Source organism: Protopterus annectens, chromosome 1.part1, assembly GCF_019279795.1.
Source record: "Protopterus annectens isolate FY-2018-M chromosome 1.part1, PAN1.0, whole genome shotgun sequence".
NCBI lineage: Eukaryota > Metazoa > Chordata > Ceratodontiformes > Protopteridae > Protopterus > Protopterus annectens.
This window is the reverse complement of record NC_056726.1, coordinates 512,499,076-512,525,882: the sequence shown is the minus strand read 5'-3', so window position 1 is coordinate 512,525,882 and position 26,807 is coordinate 512,499,076. Positions and strand designations below refer to the sequence as shown.

Sequence of the window (26,807 nt, the reverse complement as noted above, 5' to 3'; positions counted from 1 at the left end):
GCTTATACCCACCTGTGCCACATAATCTGAGAGCTCAGTCATGTCTCTTTTCATATAGTCCAGTGAGGTACATCTCAAGTCATTCACCCGCCATATGGACTATCGTGGAGTCATACTGGTACTTGTGGTTGAGTGACTTCAGTACTTAAATGACTTGACAGATCCTGGCACCTGACAGGCAGCTACCTGTAACCTGCTGTTTATCCAGCCTGGTGAGGGGAACATCCATGTGTCTCACAATGGAGTCACCTATGACCAGTACATTAGGTTTTGTGGAGTTACACCTTATGTGCTTATTTGTTGAGACACTGTTGTGTGTGTTATTATGTGTTGTGGTTGTTTTTGCATTGTTATGTGTGCGGGTGCTTTCCATTTGGGAGGCCTCTGGCCTTTTGGTAAGTTACTTGTGAGTAGCTCTGCATATGTGAGTTTATGAGTTGTGTCATTTAGTGTGGGAAGTGTGTGTCTGCTGACAACCTGTTTGGCATTCAATTTCTCCTTTTCTGCTTATGTGAGAGCTTTGTATCCAATGTCATGGTATAACTACATCTCTCACATAAAGTAGGAAAGGGAAAAACTGAGCTTCTAAGGTTTTGTGTCTATACAAGGGCACTGCTAACCACTGCTGTGCAAATAGCAGCACCACTCAAATGCGAGGCTTAAATATGAGCAAAGAGAAACAATTTTTAAGTTAACTACCAATCAGGAAAGCACACAATAACCTTCCACCAGCAATCCCAAATTCAGACAGGTTAGATCAGCACACTTCTGCCACATGCATGCAGAAAAGCACCTCCTTAATGTAGAATAGCTAGTTTGGAGCCCAGTTGTAACAAGACCACACTAACTACCTACAATAGCCCTACAACTAACAGATACAATGTAATACAGTGCAATTGACTACTTAAATTAGCAGCAGACAATACAGTTTTTTTTTAACTGCTAAAGCACAGTCACAGTATATAAGAGAAGTACAAATAGACCCCTTCCATGTTCAGCCTAGATAATTTAAATGTCTCTCTCTCTCTCTCTCTCTCTCTCTCTCTCTCAAATAGAACAAAAGCACCATGCCAAGCAGATCTTAAAACAGAAAACAAAATGGAGCAGGTAAAACAGAAATCAGCTTTATCACTCACAGACAAGAAAATATAGGTTTACATTCCTCACCCTTCTGGGAATCACCAGAAGTGCTTTAGCTTATGCAGCTTGAAACCTTTTCAGATAAAGACAAAGGCCAAGAAATGCCCATCTCTCTCTCTCTCTCTCTCTCTCTATATATATATATGAGTGTCATTGAAAAGTCAAAATGCTGAAAGCCCACAAAAGTTCAAAACTCAAAATATTGAAAGGGGGATTTGCCTTTTTCCCACTTCTCTGTGATCCCAGAGTTGGCATATATATTTAAGAGGGGGTGTGGGGGGTGCAGGATGATGTCCCGTGCATTAAAATGTTTCAAAATGTTGATTTCTTGGTATCATGAATGTCACCCATATCTATGTATATATGTATATGAAATATACACACACACACACACACACACAATACACACACACACATATATATATATATATATATATATATATATATATATATATATATGTATGTATGTATATATAGATATATATGTATGTATGTAAGTGTATTATTTCAATTAAATGAGGACAATGTCAAAGTCTGCCTAGCTGACACCATTTGGTCATCATGAACATATTTTTAAATGTCTTTCATGTGACAGAGATCAGCAATTCCCAGGTAAGGGAATATTCCCTTTCCCAGAGAATTGTGCAGTTTTGGAGCTGATATATATAATTATTAGGGAGTATGGGGGTGCAGGGGGAAACACTTGCTGTTGATTTAGCCCACTCTGGGGTAATCCTTGGAGCATGCACACAATGTGTCGATGTTACGTGTTTTGATGTTAGTATGACGATATGCTAAATGTTAAAAATGTGCCTGCTCAATGAGAAATAATAGATACATATATATCTATATCTCTCTCTGTCTTTAAATATATATGTGTGTGGGTCTAGTAGCCCATATGGCAATCTCAGAAGGTTGACAAACCAAAAGCTGACACTTTACCGCATGAATCAAGAAAGAACCTTGACACATGCAATTTACACGCACAGAAAACAAATAACACAGTGTTTTAATGATGCTAATTATATATATTAACTCCAAGACTACGCAATCCTTGGGGAAAGGGAATATTCCCCTACCTGTGGATTGTCGATCTCACAAATCTGTCGACCATGTGTCTGTATCAACCAAATGCAGTTGATTAAACAGATGTCAACAAACCAGCATTTAGACTGAATGCAGGACTCCATATATATCTACATGTACATCTATATCTACATCTATCTACATATATTTATATATATATATATATATATATATATATATATATATATATATAGGTCAACTACACATGGTTGAAATGCCACAAAGTCGAAACCCATATGGCCGAGACCATATGTTCGACTTTTGGAATCCCGACCATGTGTAACAGACATGTAGTGCGGAATGGAAATATTTCCATTTCTGCACTGTAGTGCGATCTCAGAGTCGGTATATTAAGGTTAAGGGGGGGCGTAGCCCCCCTGCTAACAATAAGAAAGTGTGTTAATGCTGTGTATTTCTTTTTTTTTACATGTTCGAAATTGCGGAAGTCGAACATATGGTCTCGGCCATATGGGTTTCGGCTTTCTGCAATTTCGATCATTTCGATCATGTATAGTAGACCCATATATATATATATATATATATCTATGTGTATATATATATATATATATATATATATATATATATATATACTATAGCAATATAGCAATAACCCATGGCTGGGTTTGGGTAATGCTGGATTTACCCACGGTTGGTGTGCTTTGGTCATGTGGGCAAAGCCCTAGTGACCAAACAAAGCCACCCATGGGTAAATCCATCATTACCCACACCCAGCCTTGGGTTATTGCTATTATACAGTGATGTTAGTTTTGTGTTCTGTTTTTGTTTTTGTTATTTAGGTTTCTGTTTGTTTTACTTTTTATTTGTCCACTTTTTCTGAGAGAAACTAATTCCAGACTTTTAGCTGAAGTTTATTCTTTATTGTATTTTTTTTTAATTTAAATATAAATTATTTTTAATTTTTTAAAAGATGAGAATTATAGTTTTTTAAAGCTTTTACTGTGTTTTGCTGTTGTAGTTTGTTTTACATCTCTATACTGCTTCTGATGTGTTTGTTGTTTATCTTCAGATTGTACTGTTTACATGACGTTGTATTGGTTTAGTATTACAGTACAAGTCTAAGTGGTTTTATGATAGGTTTAGTTTTTTATATTTTATTTGTTATATTTCTAATTTTTTTAATATTTTATTCAGTTAATCCAAAACAGGCACTGTCTTTGAACTATCCAATCAGCGTGCTCATTCTGGAATATTAATTAGTTTGTCCTGATTATGTTTTTGAAAAGATTTAAAAATAAACTAGTATTTGAGTTGACAGTGAGTCCTCTCTTACAAGCGGATTTTAGGTGTGATGAACATGAAAGCCTGATGTGCGTAAAATATCAAGGTATTCTCTTGTTTAGCTTAGCCGTCTGTTTCTTGTATATGTGTGTGTTGTGTGGGGGGGAGTCACTGCATTCATACCTTGAAGCTGCAAGTGTGTGCAGTACACATCTATCATCTGCTCTAAATGGTTAGTAAAAAAAAAAAAAAAAAACCCAAGTAAACGGAAGTAACCTGCCTTCCAGAGAGGTTAGTGCCTACTTAGGATACTCTGTGGTTTTAACACAACCAGGTAAAAATATTTTACAAGTGGTTGGGTAAATTATTTTCACTTTCACACCCTTATGCTTTGTTAATTTTATCACTGGTAAAAAAAAGCCTGCCTTTTCCTCCTTGTTTCAGCAGAACAATCATGGTGTATAAACACTCTTGCAAACTAGCACACCCATTTAGACCTTGCCTTTTACGGATGTGTTAGTATGATTTCTTTTTGCCTATACATTGCAAATCTTACCAGGACTTGTTCTGGGTTTCCATGATTGTCCTGGTGCCATGTAGTGGTATGTGTCCTTTCAATTTTAATGAAGTTCACTGGTATTTTGGTCCATTTCTCTAGTAGCTGGAAAATAAATTGTTTCCAATTTCTGCCGAGTGATTGTGAGGGGTCTGATGATTGGCAGGTAGTGCAAAGAAAAGTTTTGTTTTATTTTTGAAGATTATATGGGGAAGGTATTCGTAAGCTCCTGTGTCAGCCATGATGCTCTTTCTACAAGAAAAATCAGCTACATTTCTGATTTCTTTTTTTTTTTTTTTTTTTAGCTGTGGTGGTGCTGCAGTAGCGTTGTCGCCTCACAGTAAGACGTTGTCCTGTTCGATTCTCAGCTAGAGCGTCTTCTGTGTGGAGACATGCATGAATTGGCGTACCTTCATTGAAGGTTGTGCGTCAGGGCTGGCAACTCGGCACGTAAAAATCTACTGCCAATCATTAGCGGACCGGAGTTCCTCTGTTGCGACCCCTAACCGGGAAAAGCCGAAAGACACAACAGCTCTTCTGGTAGAAAAAACATCACAGGTGATTTAGTAGCTTAGGAATAACTTCACAATGTAGAAGACTATTGTATATGCTGACAGGGAAGTTCAGCCACTCAATGATACCTTAGCTGCAGGACTTTTCCTGTTGGTATATGATCGATTTACAAAGGGCATGCTGGTTGGGCTGACCAGTCAGCATACTTGTTTTGAATATTAAAGATCTTCCATTGTATAATTATTAGTAAATTTTGTCTCAGTGACCTCTGTTATATTGTCTTGTCAGTAATTTCACAACTAATGTTTCTTAATGCAGTTATGACTTTGCAGTGGGGACTGCATTAGTTTGGGCAATAGAAAGAAAAGTCATACAGAACAGTCATTGTATACACCACAAAGCATTCTTTGTAATTTGCATGTATCCTCCCAGTAGAGAGTACATTGATATTTCCCTGGAGAGCCTCATCTCCTGCTTTAAGTTTGTCACAATAGATCTTCAACCATGTAAGGCTCACAGTAAGACCTTAGAAAGACAAATCAAAAAGCAGCTGAAACTAAAGTGCCTGTGTGAGCACTATAAGGTAACATTAAAACATCACTGTGCTTATAAGAATGAACTTGTCATCACTTTCTAAATTTGGAAGAAAAAATGTTTATGTGATTAGTTTTCATTTCCACATCCTACCTCTAGGGCACAAAACACCCACACCTTTAAGCGAGTACAGAATGAATTAACACATTTGTGTTAATGTAAGTCTTTTTAATGTAGTGGCCTGAAGACCTTGCTGGAAATAAACTGTATTTTTAAAGTATCTAATGTGTTTTCTGAGTAAGCATTTGTTCTTTTTTGCCTTCTTATGCACCCAAAATAGGACAAGTACAGAATTTACAGCATATAAATATCTACATTAAATAATCAAAGTTTAAAATAAGTAGCAATGCGTGCAATCAACTTTCAAATAAAAAAATCATCAAACTTAATTTTCTTACTGTTCCCTCCTTTGTCACTTCATGCTTAGTAGATACAGTCCACAACAACAACAACATAACAGAATTGTAAGGGAGGTCTTACCTAGCATGCGAACACATATGGCATTCTGATCTGCACTGTCAAATGAGATTGTTCCACACCTCTGAAAGGGGAAAAGAAAGACATTTAAAAAAATTAAACCAGTAGAGGTGTGTTTGCAGAAATTAAAATATTTTCACTTCATGATTCAATGCAAATGTTCAAAAAAACTAACACTGCTATAATCAGATGTTACAGAGTCATGATGTGTGTTGATGTATTTAAATTAGCATAGCATACAGTTTTACTTAGTTCATTTCGCAAATGCTGTTGGCTATCCAGGTTCCTTCATATTATGAAGCCCAACCCCAGAGTGATAGTAATGAAATGTGAATTGCAAAGCAGGGAATGAGAAATACCTTCTTAACGCAAGGTGATAAATGTTTTTTTTTTTTTGCTACTTTTGGCGATTCTTCAGAGTGTATTGCCATGTGTCACACATTTATTGTCTAACAGAATGCAACAGAAATATGACACCATGAAGTTCTAACAAACTTTTTTCTTAACATTGACTCTGTCAGTCTCCATCAATATACTATGTAATTTTGGCCAGGTTTTCTGTCAAACGATGTTTCTGCACCATCTCTAAAAGAGGCCCTTATGTTGTTTGGTCTCACCTAATTAATATAAACAAACAGTCAAACACACATATAATAAATGAATGCCCTATAGTTACCTACTAGTCCAATCTTCTTCTTCTTTCGGCTTTTCCCGGTTAGGGGTTGCCACAGCAGATCATCTGTCCGCTCATGACTGGCAGTGGAGTTTTACGGTGTCGAGTTGCCAGCCCGGCACCCAACCTTCCACAGAAGGCACACACACACTCACACCTACAGCCAGTTTAGAGTGTTCAATCCACCTAATGCATGTCTTTGGATGAAACCAGAGCACCCAGAAGAAACCCACACAACCACAGGGAGGACATGCAGACTCCGCACAGAAGGCACCCCAGTTGAGAATCGAACCAGAGAACCTCTTGCTGTGAGGCAACAATGCTAACCGCTGCACCACCGTAGCTGATGAAACCTGAAATTATCTATCTTACTCAAAGGCACTGATCAACTACAAATAAAATCATCAAATGTCTCCACATGCCAGTATTCTGCTACATGGCAAACAAAAGAATATGTTGTGGTAACTTTTTTTTTTGCTGGATGTTAGTTAATTACTGTTTTAAAAATGGTGAACCAAGTTTTGGTCCCAGGAATAAAAAGTCAGTTACACTGAGATATGCTTCTTAAAACTGACCGGCCATTTTGACTTCTCTGTGGTTTTGTGTTATGGAACTTTTCTCCCCATCCTCATTGGATTAAGAAAGAAACATTTTAAAAAAGCAAATGTTGAAAGTATTGAAAAGAAGTTTAGAACTTATTCATATAATATTCATGATACAGTGTATTGCAGAAGTTTAGAACTTATTCATATAATATTCATGATACAGTGTATTGCAGAAGTTTAGAACTTATTCATATAATATTCATGATACAGTGTATTGCAGAAGTTTAGAACTTATTCATATAATATTCATGATACAGTGTATTGCAGAAGTTTAGAACTTATTCATATAATATTCATGATACAGTGTATTGCAGAAGTTTAGAACTTATTCATATAATATTCATGATACAGTGTATTGCAGAAGTTTAGAACTTATTCATATAATATTCATGATACAGTGTATTGCAGAAGTTTAGAACTTATTCATATAATATTCATGATACAGTGTATTGCAGAAGTTTAGAACTTATTCATATAATATTCATGATACAGTGTATTGCAGAAGTTTAGAACTTATTCATATAATATTCATGATACAGTGTATTGCAGAAGTTTAGAACTTATTCATATAATATTCATGATACAGTGTATTGCAGAAGTTTAGAACTTATTCATATAATATTCATGATACAGTGTATTGCAGAAGTTTAGAACTTATTCATATAATATTCATGATACAGTGTATTGCAGAAGTTTAGAACTTATTCATATAATATTCATGATACAGTGTATTGCAGAAGTTTAGAACTTATTCATATAATATTCATGATACAGTGTATTGCAGAAGTTTAGAACTTATTCATATAATATTCATGATACAGTGTATTGCAGAAGTTTAGAACTTATTCATATAATATTCATGATACAGTGTATTGCAGAAGTTTAGAACTTATTCATATAATATTCATGATACAGTGTATTGCAGAAGTTTAGAACTTATTCATATAATATTCATGATACAGTGTATTGCAGAAGTTTAGAACTTATTCATATAATATTCATGATACAGTGTATTGCAGAAGTTTAGAACTTATTCATATAATATTCATGATACAGTGTATTGCAGAAGTTTAGAACTTATTCATATAATATTCATGATACAGTGTATTGCAGAAGTTTAGAACTTATTCATATAATATTCATGATACAGTGTATTGCAGAAGTTTAGAACTTATTCATATAATATTCATGATACAGTGTATTGCAGAAGTTTAGAACTTATTCATATAATATTCATGATACAGTGTATTGCAGAAGTTTAGAACTTATTCATATAATATTCATGATACAGTGTATTGCAGAAGTTTAGAACTTATTCATATAATATTCATGATACAGTGTATTGCAGAAGTTTAGAACTTATTCATATAATATTCATGATACAGTGTATTGCAGAAGTTTAGAACTTATTCATATAATATTCATGATACAGTGTATTGCAGAAGTTTAGAACTTATTCATATAATATTCATGATACAGTGTATTGCAGAAGTTTAGAACTTATTCATATAATATTCATGATACAGTGTATTGCAGAAGTTTAGAACTTATTCATATAATATTCATGATACAGTGTATTGCAGAAGTTTAGAACTTATTCATATAATATTCATGATACAGTGTATTGCAGAAGTTTAGAACTTATTCATATAATATTCATGATACAGTGTATTGCAGAAGTTTAGAACTTATTCATATAATATTCATGATACAGTGTATTGCAGAAGTTTAGAACTTATTCATATAATATTCATGATACAGTGTATTGCAGAAGTTTAGAACTTATTCATATAATATTCATGATACAGTGTATTGCAGAAGTTTAGAACTTATTCATATAATATTCATGATACAGTGTATTGCAGAAGTTTAGAACTTATTCATATAATATTCATGATACAGTGTATTGCAGAAGTTTAGAACTTATTCATATAATATTCATGATACAGTGTATTGCAGAAGTTTAGAACTTATTCATATAATATTCATGATACAGTGTATTGCAGAAGTTTAGAACTTATTCATATAATATTCATGATACAGTGTATTGCAGAAGTTTAGAACTTATTCATATAATATTCATGATACAGTGTATTGCAGAAGTTTAGAACTTATTCATATAATATTCATGATACAGTGTATTGCAGAAGTTTAGAACTTATTCATATAATATTCATGATACAGTGTATTGCAGAAGTTTAGAACTTATTCATATAATATTCATGATACAGTGTATTGCAGAAGTTTAGAACTTATTCATATAATATTCATGATACAGTGTATTGCAGAAGTTTAGAACTTATTCATATAATATTCATGATACAGTGTATTGCAGAAGTTTAGAACTTATTCATATAATATTCATGATACAGTGTATTGCAGAAGTTTAGAACTTATTCATATAATATTCATGATACAGTGTATTGCAGAAGTTTAGAACTTATTCATATAATATTCATGATACAGTGTATTGCAGAAGTTTAGAACTTATTCATATAATATTCATGATACAGTGTATTGCAGAAGTTTAGAACTTATTCATATAATATTCATGATACAGTGTATTGCAGAAGTTTAGAACTTATTCATATAATATTCATGATACAGTGTATTGCAGAAGTTTAGAACTTATTCATATAATATTCATGATACAGTGTATTGCAGAAGTTTAGAACTTATTCATATAATATTCATGATACAGTGTATTGCAGAAGTTTAGAACTTATTCATATAATATTCATGATACAGTGTATTGCAGAAGTTTAGAACTTATTCATATAATATTCATGATACAGTGTATTGCAGAAGTTTAGAACTTATTCATATAATATTCATGATACAGTGTATTGCAGAAGTTTAGAACTTATTCATATAATATTCATGATACAGTGTATTGCAGAAGTTTAGAACTTATTCATATAATATTCATGATACAGTGTATTGCAGAAGTTTAGAACTTATTCATATAATATTCATGATACAGTGTATTGCAGAAGTTTAGAACTTATTCATATAATATTCATGATACAGTGTATTGCAGAAGTTTAGAACTTATTCATATAATATTCATGATACAGTGTATTGCAGAAGTTTAGAACTTATTCATATAATATTCATGATACAGTGTATTGCAGAAGTTTAGAACTTATTCATATAATATTCATGATACAGTGTATTGCAGAAGTTTAGAACTTATTCATATAATATTCATGATACAGTGTATTGCAGAAGTTTAGAACTTATTCATATAATATTCATGATACAGTGTATTGCAGAAGTTTAGAACTTATTCATATAATATTCATGATACAGTGTATTGCAGAAGTTTAGAACTTATTCATATAATATTCATGATACAGTGTATTGCAGAAGTTTAGAACTTATTCATATAATATTCATGATACAGTGTATTGCAGAAGTTTAGAACTTATTCATATAATATTCATGATACAGTGTATTGCAGAAGTTTAGAACTTATTCATATAATATTCATGATACAGTGTATTGCAGAAGTTTAGAACTTATTCATATAATATTCATGATACAGTGTATTGCAGAAGTTTAGAACTTATTCATATAATATTCATGATACAGTGTATTGCAGAAGTTTAGAACTTATTCATATAATATTCATGATACAGTGTATTGCAGAAGTTTAGAACTTATTCATATAATATTCATGATACAGTGTATTGCAGAAGTTTAGAACTTATTCATATAATATTCATGATACAGTGTATTGCAGAAGTTTAGAACTTATTCATATAATATTCATGATACAGTGTATTGCAGAAGTTTAGAACTTATTCATATAATATTCATGATACAGTGTATTGCAGAAGTTTAGAACTTATTCATATAATATTCATGATACAGTGTATTGCAGAAGTTTAGAACTTATTCATATAATATTCATGATACAGTGTATTGCAGAAGTTTAGAACTTATTCATATAATATTCATGATACAGTGTATTGCAGAAGTTTAGAACTTATTCATATAATATTCATGATACAGTGTATTGCAGAAGTTTAGAACTTATTCATATAATATTCATGATACAGTGTATTGCAGAAGTTTAGAACTTATTCATATAATATTCATGATACAGTGTATTGCAGAAGTTTAGAACTTATTCATATAATATTCATGATACAGTGTATTGCAGAAGTTTAGAACTTATTCATATAATATTCATGATACAGTGTATTGCAGAAGTTTAGAACTTATTCATATAATATTCATGATACAGTGTATTGCAGAAGTTTAGAACTTATTCATATAATATTCATGATACAGTGTATTGCAGAAGTTTAGAACTTATTCATATAATATTCATGATACAGTGTATTGCAGAAGTTTAGAACTTATTCATATAATATTCATGATACAGTGTATTGCAGAAGTTTAGAACTTATTCATATAATATTCATGATACAGTGTATTGCAGAAGTTTAGAACTTATTCATATAATATTCATGATACAGTGTATTGCAGAAGTTTAGAACTTATTCATATAATATTCATGATACAGTGTATTGCAGAAGTTTAGAACTTATTCATATAATATTCATGATACAGTGTATTGCAGAAGTTTAGAACTTATTCATATAATATTCATGATACAGTGTATTGCAGAAGTTTAGAACTTATTCATATAATATTCATGATACAGTGTATTGCAGAAGTTTAGAACTTATTCATATAATATTCATGATACAGTGTATTGCAGAAGTTTAGAACTTATTCATATAATATTCATGATACAGTGTATTGCAGAAGTTTAGAACTTATTCATATAATATTCATGATACAGTGTATTGCAGAAGTTTAGAACTTATTCATATAATATTCATGATACAGTGTATTGCAGAAGTTTAGAACTTATTCATATAATATTCATGATACAGTGTATTGCAGAAGTTTAGAACTTATTCATATAATATTCATGATACAGTGTATTGCAGAAGTTTAGAACTTATTCATATAATATTCATGATACAGTGTATTGCAGAAGTTTAGAACTTATTCATATAATATTCATGATACAGTGTATTGCAGAAGTTTAGAACTTATTCATATAATATTCATGATACAGTGTATTGCAGAAGTTTAGAACTTATTCATATAATATTCATGATACAGTGTATTGCAGAAGTTTAGAACTTATTCATATAATATTCATGATACAGTGTATTGCAGAAGTTTAGAACTTATTCATATAATATTCATGATACAGTGTATTGCAGAAGTTTAGAACTTATTCATATAATATTCATGATACAGTGTATTGCAGAAGTTTAGAACTTATTCATATAATATTCATGATACAGTGTATTGCAGAAGTTTAGAACTTATTCATATAATATTCATGATACAGTGTATTGCAGAAGTTTAGAACTTATTCATATAATATTCATGATACAGTGTATTGCAGAAGTTTAGAACTTATTCATATAATATTCATGATACAGTGTATTGCAGAAGTTTAGAACTTATTCATATAATATTCATGATACAGTGTATTGCAGAAGTTTAGAACTTATTCATATAATATTCATGATACAGTGTATTGCAGAAGTTTAGAACTTATTCATATAATATTCATGATACAGTGTATTGCAGAAGTTTAGAACTTATTCATATAATATTCATGATACAGTGTATTGCAGAAGTTTAGAACTTATTCATATAATATTCATGATACAGTGTATTGCAGAAGTTTAGAACTTATTCATATAATATTCATGATACAGTGTATTGCAGAAGTTTAGAACTTATTCATATAATATTCATGATACAGTGTATTGCAGAAGTTTAGAACTTATTCATATAATATTCATGATACAGTGTATTGCAGAAGTTTAGAACTTATTCATATAATATTCATGATACAGTGTATTGCAGAAGTTTAGAACTTATTCATATAATATTCATGATACAGTGTATTGCAGAAGTTTAGAACTTATTCATATAATATTCATGATACAGTGTATTGCAGAAGTTTAGAACTTATTCATATAATATTCATGATACAGTGTATTGCAGAAGTTTAGAACTTATTCATATAATATTCATGATACAGTGTATTGCAGAAGTTTAGAACTTATTCATATAATATTCATGATACAGTGTATTGCAGAAGTTTAGAACTTATTCATATAATATTCATGATACAGTGTATTGCAGAAGTTTAGAACTTATTCATATAATATTCATGATACAGTGTATTGCAGAAGTTTAGAACTTATTCATATAATATTCATGATACAGTGTATTGCAGAAGTTTAGAACTTATTCATATAATATTCATGATACAGTGTATTGCAGAAGTTTAGAACTTATTCATATAATATTCATGATACAGTGTATTGCAGAAGTTTAGAACTTATTCATATAATATTCATGATACAGTGTATTGCAGAAGTTTAGAACTTATTCATATAATATTCATGATACAGTGTATTGCAGAAGTTTAGAACTTATTCATATAATATTCATGATACAGTGTATTGCAGAAGTTTAGAACTTATTCATATAATATTCATGATACAGTGTATTGCAGAAGTTTAGAACTTATTCATATAATATTCATGATACAGTGTATTGCAGAAGTTTAGAACTTATTCATATAATATTCATGATACAGTGTATTGCAGAAGTTTAGAACTTATTCATATAATATTCATGATACAGTGTATTGCAGAAGTTTAGAACTTATTCATATAATATTCATGATACAGTGTATTGCAGAAGTTTAGAACTTATTCATATAATATTCATGATACAGTGTATTGCAGAAGTTTAGAACTTATTCATATAATATTCATGATACAGTGTATTGCAGAAGTTTAGAACTTATTCATATAATATTCATGATACAGTGTATTGCAGAAGTTTAGAACTTATTCATATAATATTCATGATACAGTGTATTGCAGAAGTTTAGAACTTATTCATATAATATTCATGATACAGTGTATTGCAGAAGTTTAGAACTTATTCATATAATATTCATGATACAGTGTATTGCAGAAGTTTAGAACTTATTCATATAATATTCATGATACAGTGTATTGCAGAAGTTTAGAACTTATTCATATAATATTCATGATACAGTGTATTGCAGAAGTTTAGAACTTATTCATATAATATTCATGATACAGTGTATTGCAGAAGTTTAGAACTTATTCATATAATATTCATGATACAGTGTATTGCAGAAGTTTAGAACTTATTCATATAATATTCATGATACAGTGTATTGCAGAAGTTTAGAACTTATTCATATAATATTCATGATACAGTGTATTGCAGAAGTTTAGAACTTATTCATATAATATTCATGATACAGTGTATTGCAGAAGTTTAGAACTTATTCATATAATATTCATGATACAGTGTATTGCAGAAGTTTAGAACTTATTCATATAATATTCATGATACAGTGTATTGCAGAAGTTTAGAACTTATTCATATAATATTCATGATACAGTGTATTGCAGAAGTTTAGAACTTATTCATATAATATTCATGATACAGTGTATTGCAGAAGTTTAGAACTTATTCATATAATATTCATGATACAGTGTATTGCAGAAGTTTAGAACTTATTCATATAATATTCATGATACAGTGTATTGCAGAAGTTTAGAACTTATTCATATAATATTCATGATACAGTGTATTGCAGAAGTTTAGAACTTATTCATATAATATTCATGATACAGTGTATTGCAGAAGTTTAGAACTTATTCATATAATATTCATGATACAGTGTATTGCAGAAGTTTAGAACTTATTCATATAATATTCATGATACAGTGTATTGCAGAAGTTTAGAACTTATTCATATAATATTCATGATACAGTGTATTGCAGAAGTTTAGAACTTATTCATATAATATTCATGATACAGTGTATTGCAGAAGTTTAGAACTTATTCATATAATATTCATGATACAGTGTATTGCAGAAGTTTAGAACTTATTCATATAATATTCATGATACAGTGTATTGCAGAAGTTTAGAACTTATTCATATAATATTCATGATACAGTGTATTGCAGAAGTTTAGAACTTATTCATATAATATTCATGATACAGTGTATTGCAGAAGTTTAGAACTTATTCATATAATATTCATGATACAGTGTATTGCAGAAGTTTAGAACTTATTCATATAATATTCATGATACAGTGTATTGCAGAAGTTTAGAACTTATTCATATAATATTCATGATACAGTGTATTGCAGAAGTTTAGAACTTATTCATATAATATTCATGATACAGTGTATTGCAGAAGTTTAGAACTTATTCATATAATATTCATGATACAGTGTATTGCAGAAGTTTAGAACTTATTCATATAATATTCATGATACAGTGTATTGCAGTGAAAATGAAGGTCAAAAATGCAGTATGCAAGGGAACATATTTAAAAAGTCAAGCCATTCAAAATTCAAGTGCAATTAGAATGGAAACATGTCAACTTTGAGACTGATACTGCGAGTGGTGTCATTGTAATGAGTGACCTACAATTTAAAGAAGTAAGTAACATGTTTAAATTAGGCTGATAGTATTTTTTTAAGATGTACACAGGAAAAAAGAAAATGCTGGCAAATGATTTTGTTTTAAGGTACAGTAGTTAAAGGCATTGGACCAAGCTTGCTGTGCTAAACTGATTTGAGAAAGCACAGACCATGGAGAAATAAAGCAGATGTACTCTGAAAGTGAGGCTTAAAGATCACATTTAAAGATGTGAAATGGCTTTTGTTTTTTATACAAAAAACAAAGGTCATTCCATACCCGTGCATTAAAAGACAATTTTTAAAAACTGTTTATGGCATTAATATTCACAGGAGGACAGCGGGTGATTATGCCATTCAGGGTTTCAGCTGTAATACTGATGAATTACTGTAGGTAAGTAGTTGTAAATTAGTGATGTAATTGCCAAATTGTTTAATTAACAGTCGGGCAGAAAACTATATCATTAATGTAACTGGTTTAGCTATAAAAGTTACATTCTGTTTTTCTCTGGCAAGAGAAGAGAGAACCAGGGAAGTGCAAGAGTTTTGATTACTTGGAAGCTATTTATAAATGAAATTATTTTTAGCTATTGAGTTCTGGGAGAATTTTGTTTTTGAAACCTTAGAATTTGTTTTAGATCTGGCATTCCTGCATGGTGCTGCACTATGCACAGCAGGGTTGCAATATGTACTATATACATGCAGGTGATTTGATCTGTTTATCTCATATCTATACTATTCTCCAAAACTATTTTTCAGTTTGCTGTCGACATCTTTGAATAGGTTCCCCAAGCTGCATTGCATGTCAATATTGGATGTCTTGAGCTACTGTTCCACTACTAATTGAGACTAACCACTGTCCTCTGTGGCACTAGGTCACAGCTCTATCCACCAATATGCACTGTAACTTGTGTACAGTTGTGCTTGAACGTGGTTAACTGCTTTAATTAAAGAAATATCCTGTAGTCCCCAGCTTTGAGGCCCCCAAAATGTTCTCTTCTTTCACTTACTAGATACAAATACACATTTCAATGCATTTTCCCCACAAAACCACCTACTGCTTTAGTTAAGCCTGGGCACTATTACATAAACTAGAATTAACCTACTAAGTTTCTCAAAATAATTTAGCCTGTGCATGTCTCCATAATTTAAATTAAATTAGTTTACTTAGTCACATTTACCTTATCTGTGCACTTTTCAATGTAATACTTGAATCACTGGACATTATGGAAGCCAGCTAAAATGTTTCTCTTCTGCTGCCAGCCTCATTGCACTTGGTCTCATCAGGCAGTGTAGGAACAGCTTTATGGTTGCTGATAACAAATAATAACACAAATAATTCTGCTTAGAAGATATACAAATAATTAACTAATTTAGAGGCATCCATTTCACCTAAAATCATATACACTGAGCATCATATACTCATACCCTTACCTACACCACATTCTCAGCAAAATAATAGTAAAATATCAAACACTGAAGACATTTTAAAAATCTTTACAAATGCCTCCTAGAATTAGTAAGAGTAAGTCTCAATGGGAGTTGTCCAACAAATTTCCTCCCGGGCTTGTACACCTAAACACTCAGTTACCAAAAATGCCTTAGTGCTTAGTGACTAAATTTGTAGGCATACAAATAAATTCTCCACTCACAAAGCTGGAGAAGACTAGGGTTGTAGTTAGTTGCCTTTTGGGTGCCAGAATCTTCAGTGATACAAGGGCTCAAAAGAACCTTTCTCAGGGCAGATATAACTATAACATGGTAGTGTTCCATGTGGGAGACAAAGACCAGGGATGCAAAGTCCTGAGGGACATGCAGAGAGAGAGAGAGAGAGAGAGAGAGAGAGAGAGAGAAAGAGACATATCAGAACTTTGTATGTATGTGACAAATGCAGGTAAGACACTTGTCATGAGGAATATTTCCTTCACTAAAAACGATGCCTAAGTACAAAGAAAAGATAATTGGCTTTATGGTGGTGATACAAGGGCTCAAAAGAACCTTTCTCAGGGCAGATATAACTATAACATGGTAGTGTGCCATGTGGGAGACAAAGACCAGGGATGCAAAATCCTGAGGGACATGCAGAGAGAGAGAGAAAGAGACATATCAGAACTTTTTATGTATGTGACAAATGCAGGTAAGACACTTGTCATGAGGAATATTTCCTTCACTAAAAACGATGTCTAAGTACAAAGAAAAGATAATTGGCTTTAACAACTGTCTAAATAAGTGGTGCAAATCTAGGTGGACCCAGCATATGTCAGTATGGGATGAGATAATTGGTAGTTCAACTAGCTTTGCAATGGATGGCCTGCACCTCAAAAGAATTTGCATATGGCCTAAAGCCTTTGCTGTCTAGATAGTGCATTTTTAGACAGAGTCCAGGTAATAGATATTTTAATGTAATACATTCATCACACCATAATGTGGACCACATTCTGGTGTCTCTTCTCCAGAAGTCTCAAAAGCAAATTGCATGTACAATATCCAGGTTTGTGTCATTACTGAGACAGATTTAAACACCATGAAAGGACTCCTCATAACTGCTTTTGTGCCTACCACGCTTTCAGGCCTGATGTTAACTGTTTTGGCATCTCTGTTCTTGTCAAGGATCACATCACCTCTGACAGAGTTCCAGAAACCTACAAACAAAACTCATAAAACTCCAGCTCAACATAAATATGGCAGACTACCAACAGTGCCTGCTACAGGACACTGTCCATGCCCACAGCTGATCATGCTAGATTCTTGGAAGTATTTGAACAACTCAATATTAACAAGACCTCCATTATTCTGGGAGATTTTAACTTCCTCACCATAAACTGGAACATCTATACCTGCCAATGCATGGCATTCCCGGAAGTTCCTGGACTTACTTAACAAAAAAATAACTGGAACAAAAATGGAACAGATAGTTAATAAACTCACCAGATGACATAATATTTTAGATCTGATCCTTGTGAATACACAATCTACATGTACTGTTCTTCTGGTCTCTCCTTCCCCAGTTAAGTCATACCATAAACTTTTGACATTTGCCTTCAAAATGAACAAAGTAATTCCAACTAATATTCTGAATGTAAAGATTTGAAATGAGTAAACCTCATAAAATGATATGACAAAATCTCAGGATTCATCTCTGATAGCACAGTATCATCTCAGATACAGACACAGCAGTCAATTTTACTAAGGAGCTCTAATCTATTAGGGTGGCCTAATGGTTAAGGTGTTTGCCTTACAAACACAAGGTGCAGGGTTTGAGTCTCACAAGGGATAATTGGCTAGGCTTAAAATGGCTCACAATGGCAGTTAGCCTAGTACTAACCTGTGAACCTATGCCCACTTAGACAAATTCAGTGAATTAGCAGTCCCAATGAGAGCAAAATACAAAGGGAAATTCAAAAAACAAACCATGCCAGTGGTCCACCAGCATAAACAAAGTTTATAGAAAGAGAAAAAAAAAACTTGTTAAATTAGACAGCAAATCAAAAACTCCTCAAAATAAGGATAGAATAAAAAAATATTACCAGGAAAATGAAAAATACTGTTAGGAGTAATAAACCCATGAACTTAGTATAGTTTCTGAAGCTAAGCATTAGTACAACTCCTTGTTTGGCAACATTAGGAAACTACGGGACAACACCCAACAATGCTTAGGACTCATCCTGAATAGGACCCCCTTGACATCAAACAATGTACTAGCAAACAAGTTTAGTATAAACGTCACCCCAAGACATCTATCTAAACTTCACATATTCCAGAATCTCTTCACCAGCTCTTATCTCTAAAGAACATGTTCTGAGGGTGCTGTCAAAGGCCAAATATATTTCCTCCTTGGGGCCTGAAAACATGCCAAGAAATGTAATAAATAGTACCAAATATGTCCTCACTGAACCACTCCTCAAACTGTTTAACCTGAACTTAGCAGTAGGATTTGCTCCCGCTTTATGGCACTCTGCAGTGGTGATGCTTCTCTATAAAGGTGGGTCTACCGTGAAAAAAACATCATGGCAACATTATTTCCTGCATAAGTCACTGAACTAAAAGCATTGTTCCATTAAAGGAATTATAAAAGTCTATTAGCAAATCAGGCAAACATTTTGTATCATTTGCACAATTAAATGTGTTTGCTGTACTATGTGCATATGGAAAAGAACATAGTCTGTTGGTGTGTTTCTTCATTGTTTTGCAGAGAGATGCTAATCTCCTTTGATAAATCACCTTATGGTATATGTGTGCTTTCCAACTGAATGCCTGATGATAGTGAGAACCAACTGGCTCACCTTCTCTACAGAGAAGTCTACGGAGGAAAGAAAACTTGATGAATTGGCCAGCATTTCTAGAATCCAGAGATTTCATGAATGCACAAAGTGCAAAAACATTTATTTTAGATACATATCTACACAAATTCACTGAAGCTAGGGCAGAGATTCAGAAAACAAGTGATTGCAGCACATTCTTATTAAGCAGTGCTTTGCAAACACGCTGTTTCTGAATGCTCCGCATAGATTGATCTGCGTAACTTACATGATTTCTGTACAATCCAATTTGGCACAGTTCATAATGTTGCATCAGTGTTGCCTGCAGTAGGTATTACAAGATTTGAGAAGTTAAGTGTACATGGTTTACTATCTAAGAAATGACATGACAAAAGAGAATAGTCAATGTCAACTTAAAATTAATTAAGTCAGTTAAACATCAGGTGATGTTCATTGACATGATTCAGAACTAATAACCAGAACTGGCCACAGGAAGCAATAAAACCGCAATGTCTACAATGACACAAAATGTATTGAAATTTAATAACAAGGATTAAGCGCTTTCATCTCTGATCATTCAGAGGCTTCAGAACTAGGCATAATACCTTCTGTTCAGTTTGTCAGAGTTATGCTGCTCTGTTATAAAACAGTTCAGAGACATGCATAATTTGTATGCATGTCAATCCCATTAAAGCCCTCCTTCTCATGTCTATGAATCATCTCCCCCACTATTTGAACAGCTGCAGATAGGAGCCCATTCAGCAGATCAGGTTAGGGAGCCAGTGTTACTTCTTGAAGCAAATGGTTACAATGTATCTAACAAACACAAACACCCTTTGTGGAGGTTGCTTAGTATGAGCACCTTGGAAATTATGTTTTATGCCGTTTCCATAATAGCAAGGATATCCGTGGTGCACAGATACCTGACTTATATAGGCCACACCCATAGATTACTGTAATTTGCATGTGGGTTAAATACATTCCCTGGGATTCAGAAAGGGTTACTGCGGGTGGTAAGCCCTACCATGAATGGCCAACCCTTGCAGTAATCCTATCTGATTCAGAGACCACTTCTACTTTTCTGCAAACATCAGAATCACAACAGAAAGAGGTCCAACCATCCATGCTAACCAAGCAGACATGTTAAAGGATAATAAAGTAATCCAGCATAATAGCTAGTGCTAATTAGTCATGTGCTCTTCCCCAAAAATGCCTGAGGCTACCCATTTGTACTGCCAAGCAATGCTGATTAAATTTACACAGTTGTCTAAGAGAATTATCTCAGGAAAAAAACTGCGGTCATCCATCGTAGTCATTGAGAGAAGCCACACTGCAGGTATGTTTAGTGATCTTTAGAGGCATCATGGTGTTTGGACATGTGTGAGTTTTGTGAGGTGGGATTACATCAAGGATCAGCTCTGAGCCCTTTCTTATTTGCAATGGTGATGGAGAGGTTGACAGACAAGATCAGACAGGAGTTTCCATGCACTATGATGTTTGCAGATGACATTGTGATCTGTAGTGAGAGTAGGGAACAGGTGTAGGAGACCCTAGAGAGATGGAGATATGCTCTAGAGAGAAGAGAAATGAAGGTCAGCAGGACTACGACAGAATATGTGTGTGAATGAGAGGGAGGAATGGTGAGGATGCAAGGAATAAAGGCGGCAAAGGTGGATTAGTTTAAATACTTGGGATCAATAGTTCAGAGAAATGGTGAATGTGGAAGAGAGGTGAAGAAGAAAGTACAGGCAGGATGGAGTGGGTGGAGAAGAGTATCGGAAATGATTTGTGACAGACAAGTACCAGTCAGAGTGAAAGGGAAGTTCTACAAGAGGATAGTGAGGCCAGCTATGTTAAATGGGTTGGAGACAGTGGCATTGACAAAAAGGCAGGAGTTAGAGCTGGATGTGGCAGAGTTAAAGATGTTAAGATTTGCACTGGGTGTGATGAGGGTGGACAGGATTAGGAATAAGTATATTAGAGGGTCAGCCCAGGTTGGAAGGGTTGGAGTCAAAGCCAGAGAGGCAGGATTATGTTGGTTTGGACATGTGCTGAGGAGGGATGCTGAGTGTATTGGGAAAAAGATGCTAAGGATGAAGCTACCAGGTAACAGGAAAAGAGGACGGCCTAAGATAAGGTTTAAGGATCTGGTGAGAGAGGACATGCAGGTGGTTGGTATGACAGAACAAGTTGCAGAGGACAGGAAGAAATGGAAACAGATGATCTGCTATGGCGACCCCTAATGGGAACAGCCAAAAGAAGATGATGATGACATGATGACAGGTAAAGATAAAATGTTATATATATATATATATATATATATATATATATATATATATATATATATGGGTCTACCTGACTTTGTTGAAATCCCATGTCATTGATCGATACTCAAACTTTTGAAATTCCACTTCATTGAAGCAGTGGAACAATGAAAATTTTCACAGGGTAAGTAACCTGTTGTTTGAGATGCTGAACTTAGCCCTTTTCCCAACTATAGTGAGACACTGGAGTTGCTATATTTAGTTTGGAGGTTTGGGAGCACAGCCCCCTACACTGGAGGTGGGTTAGGGATGGTGTGGTTTGTGTTTTGTTTCTTTTTGGGTAAGCGGTTACTTACCCTGGGTAAATCCTTGTTGTTGCACTGGTTCAATGAAGTGGGATTTTGATATTTTGAGTGTAAACAAACTGCAATTCGATGATGTGGGATTTTGACAAAGTGAGCTGGATCCATATATATATATATATATATATATATATATATATATATATATATATATATATATATGTACACACACACACACACACACACATATATATGTATATATACATATATATATATATATATGTGTGTATATACATATATATATATATATATATATATATATATATATATATATATATATATATATATAAATGCAGAAGAAGACACAAATGTATCAGTGATTTCTTTTATTTATTAAGTCAAGTATACATTCTAATCACATCTGAACAATTTGAGGTGCAACGGACCTCCTGACCACCATTTCCACTGCTTTGCTGTCTGTCAGAATGACTTCCCATCTGGTTCTGGCAAGCACTACGAAGATAGAAGCTTTGATGATGGCAGCAGAAGAAAAATATTATCCAATAATAATAACATTAAATGAATTATATAGACTTTGCATTGCTGTTGGAGAAATGTTACAGCATATTTGTAAACCTCTATCATAAAATTATTTAGATGGTATCAAGGCAGTTTATAAAAGCCAGCATATAAATCCATTGTGTAATTGCACAGACTTATTGTTTTCGATTAGTCTTCTATGCATTTATCTCACACAATAAGGGGAATATCTCTCAATGAATTTGCACTGATTAAATTTTACTGTAGTTCTTAAGGATGACTGCATTTCGCATCTGGCCTCAAGCTTTACAATGCCTCGGAGTGTGAAGATAAATTTAGTGACTGCATTTCCCATTGTTATCTTAGCACTGGCTGTAGCACCGATTACCTAATCTAGATCAATAAACAGGATGGCACTGAATTCTGAATAACTGTTTGGATGCTTTACACAGTACACAAAAACATTCTAGGTGATTTTATGTCATATATAGTTAGACACACTTGCTGAATATATTTGCCATCAGTTTTGTATTTGTGAGCATACAGTGTCAGTGTCCTAACAGACATAATACTTACCTTTGGTACAGGAACAACAGAACGGCTGTGGGTTTTATTTGCACTCCAGGTGCTTGTATTCATTTTGGTGTTGGGGGTTAGCATGTGGGTTAAAGTGTTTACCTCACAGACACAAGGTACACAGTTTGACTATAAAATTGACAAGGCTTAAAATGGACCACAAGGGCAGATATCCCTTACCTATGAATCAATCAATCACAATAACATAACAGATTAAGCAGCTCATACAGAAATAAGCAGAACTCAAGCAATGAAAATATCATAATACGCCCTACAATCTCTTTTCATTTGTTTTATTTCACTTGAGGCATTTATTGCACCTTTTTCAGAAATAGTTGGCTTATTATTAAAATGATACAATAAATACCTCAAGTGAAATAAAACAAATGAAAAAGGATTATATGAGGCAGTGGCTATATTAGGTAAATAGCAGAGTTTCCAAAGAAAATACAGTACATACCACTGAAACTAGCAGCCATTCTGCAAAACTAAGCTGAAAGAAGAGCTTTTGAGCAGTGCATGGAGATCTTGCTTCATGCCTCATTGGTTATACATTACTATTAACATTAAAATAATACTTGAGACTTTAATTATAATTACATACATACTTTCAAGCACTGGCATTAATGCCCTTCTAGCCTGCCAACATACCAAAACAAATGTTCCCATTTTAAGTGTCCAGGCTGTTCTTAAAAATATCTGAACTAGTGCTTTGCTTTAATGTAATTTGGTAATCTGTTCCATGAGAGAGCTGCTCTCTCAGAGAACCAATTAATACACTTCTCATTCCTACAGAATCTTCTACATAGGTTGCCTGATGATTCTCTGCTACTTTTTTTGATAATCCCAAACGTTCCCTGAGGTAGTTGTCTTTAAAGGCACTATATACTTGAATAAGATTTCCTCTTAAATATATATAAGATACACTGTACAAGTTCAGATATTTTAGCCTTTCATAATAACTCAAAATGTTCACATCCATGGATGCCCTTGGTATATGTCTCTTGTCATCTTTCCAGTTCACTCATGCTTATTTTCTTATAAGGTTTCCATATTGTTATTCCATACTCAAATTTGGGTCTAATGTAACTAACAAACAACAACTTCAGCACTTCTGATTTCCTAGACTATAAATCTTTTGTTACAACCTATAGTTCTATAACTATCTATTGGTTGATATGATTAGAAAAACTCGAAGTTGGATCTACCCAGGTCCTTAAATGAATCTACAGTTTCAGTCACTGTGTGCTGTATTAAATATTCATTTTCAGTTTATATTACCCACATCTCATATGCTTAGTTTTGAATGTATTTATCATTATATTACTGTCCTGTGCCCAAATGGACAATTTAGTTCAGTTCTTTTGCAGACATGCCCTTTCTGCAACATATGTAATGTAGCCAGTTTACCCAATTTCAAGTCATCTGCATACAGACTATAGAACACCTCAGAAGAAAAAGATTGATTTGAAAGATACTATCTAAACAAGTATGGGCCTAGGACAGAGCCCTGTGCTACACCTTGACTGTAACCACAAATTTCACCTGTCTAATTGCTGTATGATACTTGCTATGCACTATTTGTAAGCCATGCAGCTATATATTTTATCAAGAGTACATCAATACCTAGTTCTTCTAAGTTATTGATCAGGGTTTTGTGTATTAACCTGTCACATGCTAATGTTAATGTATATAAATTACATCATAGCACAATTTTTCATTCATAGCTGTTAGTATATTGTTATAAAACATCACGTTACAGGTGGTAATAGATCTATTTTCAACATTTACATGTTGATATATGGTTTAAAGTCTCAACCTTTCCAATTCTGACAATAACGTAACCAAAATTACCTTCTCCATTATTTTTCCATAACATGAAAGTAGACAATGGTCTGCGTGACTCTGGGTTTGTCCTACTTCCCTTTTCCTTAAAGCCAGGTTTAATAAGTGCATGTTTCCAATCTTGAGAAATCTCCTTGTATTTATATGCTCTAGTGAATAATCAATATAATGGTACAGTAAGTTCTTGCTGAAGTTTGACTAGGTCATTATTACTAATTCCATCTCCACCCTCTGATTTGTTTGATCCAGTTTGCATAGTTTTTTTCAATATAATCTAATCTGATTTTAGTATTTAAGGTAACCTGGATGTCACTAGGACAGCTTATCACCTCCCTTTGTGTAGCCAAACTGTTCTGCATAAGATTTTGTAAGAGAGAAGTTTGAATTCCTCCAGGACATCAGTACTTGACTTTGGTGGTCTATACACTGCAGCAACTGTTATATGTTCCAGGGTTGTATTTATTGTCTCAGTTACACAGTCTATAGTATTGGTGTTATCACTGAGCATGCAATAATCACTGATTTCATAACTATCTTTAATTCGTATCATAACACCCTCACATGATTTTTTGTTACAATGTCTGTTACAATAAAAAAATTTATACCCTGACAGAACTGGTTTCCTGCCATTGTTCTTTAACCATATTTCACAAACAGTAACAAGATCAAACTTTATGGTAATGTATCAAATTTCCAAAAAAAAATTGCTCTCAGCATTAACAACCATAAGAGGTGCATCAAACGTTGCTGTCTCTGAACAATTAAATTTTTGACCTGGCAAAAATCCTACCTTGTGTTGGTTAAAGTACTGCAAAATATCATCTGCAAAAATTCTCTTCCCTGATCTTGACAAGTGCATATCATCTTGTCTGAACATGTGTCGTCAAAATTTTTTTCATGTAGGTGTTTACCTAAAGTGCAAATCCCCCCCCACCCCACCTACAGGGCCTATTACCATTCCAGGGGATTGTGTAAGTCCATTTATTACTGATACGTTGGTTAACAAGGCTCTATCTAAAGCTAAAAACACTGCCTCCATGGGACCAGATGGTGTCCCAGGCTGTGTCATACGTGAGCTCCAAAAGGAATTAACCCCGCATCTTAATACCCTGTTCAGTCTTAGCCTCTCCACAGGATATGTGCCCAGAGAATGGCGCACGGCAATGGTGGTCCTGCTACACAAGGGTGGGGCCACAACTGACCCTGGGAACTACCAACCAATAAGCCTGACCAGTCTGATCTGTAAGGCTATGGAGTGAATCATTATGGAACTCATAAATGGAGAGATTGGAAACCTCCAGTCGCTGGACCCAGCACAGTTCGGCTTCGTCGCGGGCAGATCATGCCTCCTGAACCTTGTGGATTTCTTTGAGGCAGTTACTCAGGCTATAGATAAGGGAAAGGAGGTACACACGGCTTACCTTGACCTTGCTAAAGCATTTGACACCATTCCCCATTCAGGTATTATTGATAAGCTCACCAGCCTGGGCATAAACCCTTACGTCACAAGATGGATCGCAAACTGGCTCTCAGACAGATCCCATAAAGTAAGAGTAGCGGGATCTATGTCCGAATCCAGACCAATAATGAGTGGTGTGCCTCAGGGCT

At 33.6% G+C, this 26,807-nt stretch overlaps 1 protein-coding gene across 2 annotated transcripts in view; it reads right to left on the bottom strand.

The window, feature by feature from the left end:
• The window catches only part of PDE7B (phosphodiesterase 7B), a 2,106,446-nt gene that overhangs the window by 1,520,325 nt on the left and 559,314 nt on the right, over positions 1-26,807 (bottom strand). For both annotated transcript variants that reach the window (XM_044076350.1, XM_044076357.1), the window contains exon 2: positions 5,609-5,669. In XM_044076350.1, the coding sequence (XP_043932285.1) occupies positions 5,609-5,625 (17 nt within the window). In that variant the 5' untranslated portion in view covers positions 5,626-5,669. The remainder of the gene's footprint in view (positions 1-5,608; positions 5,670-26,807) is intronic.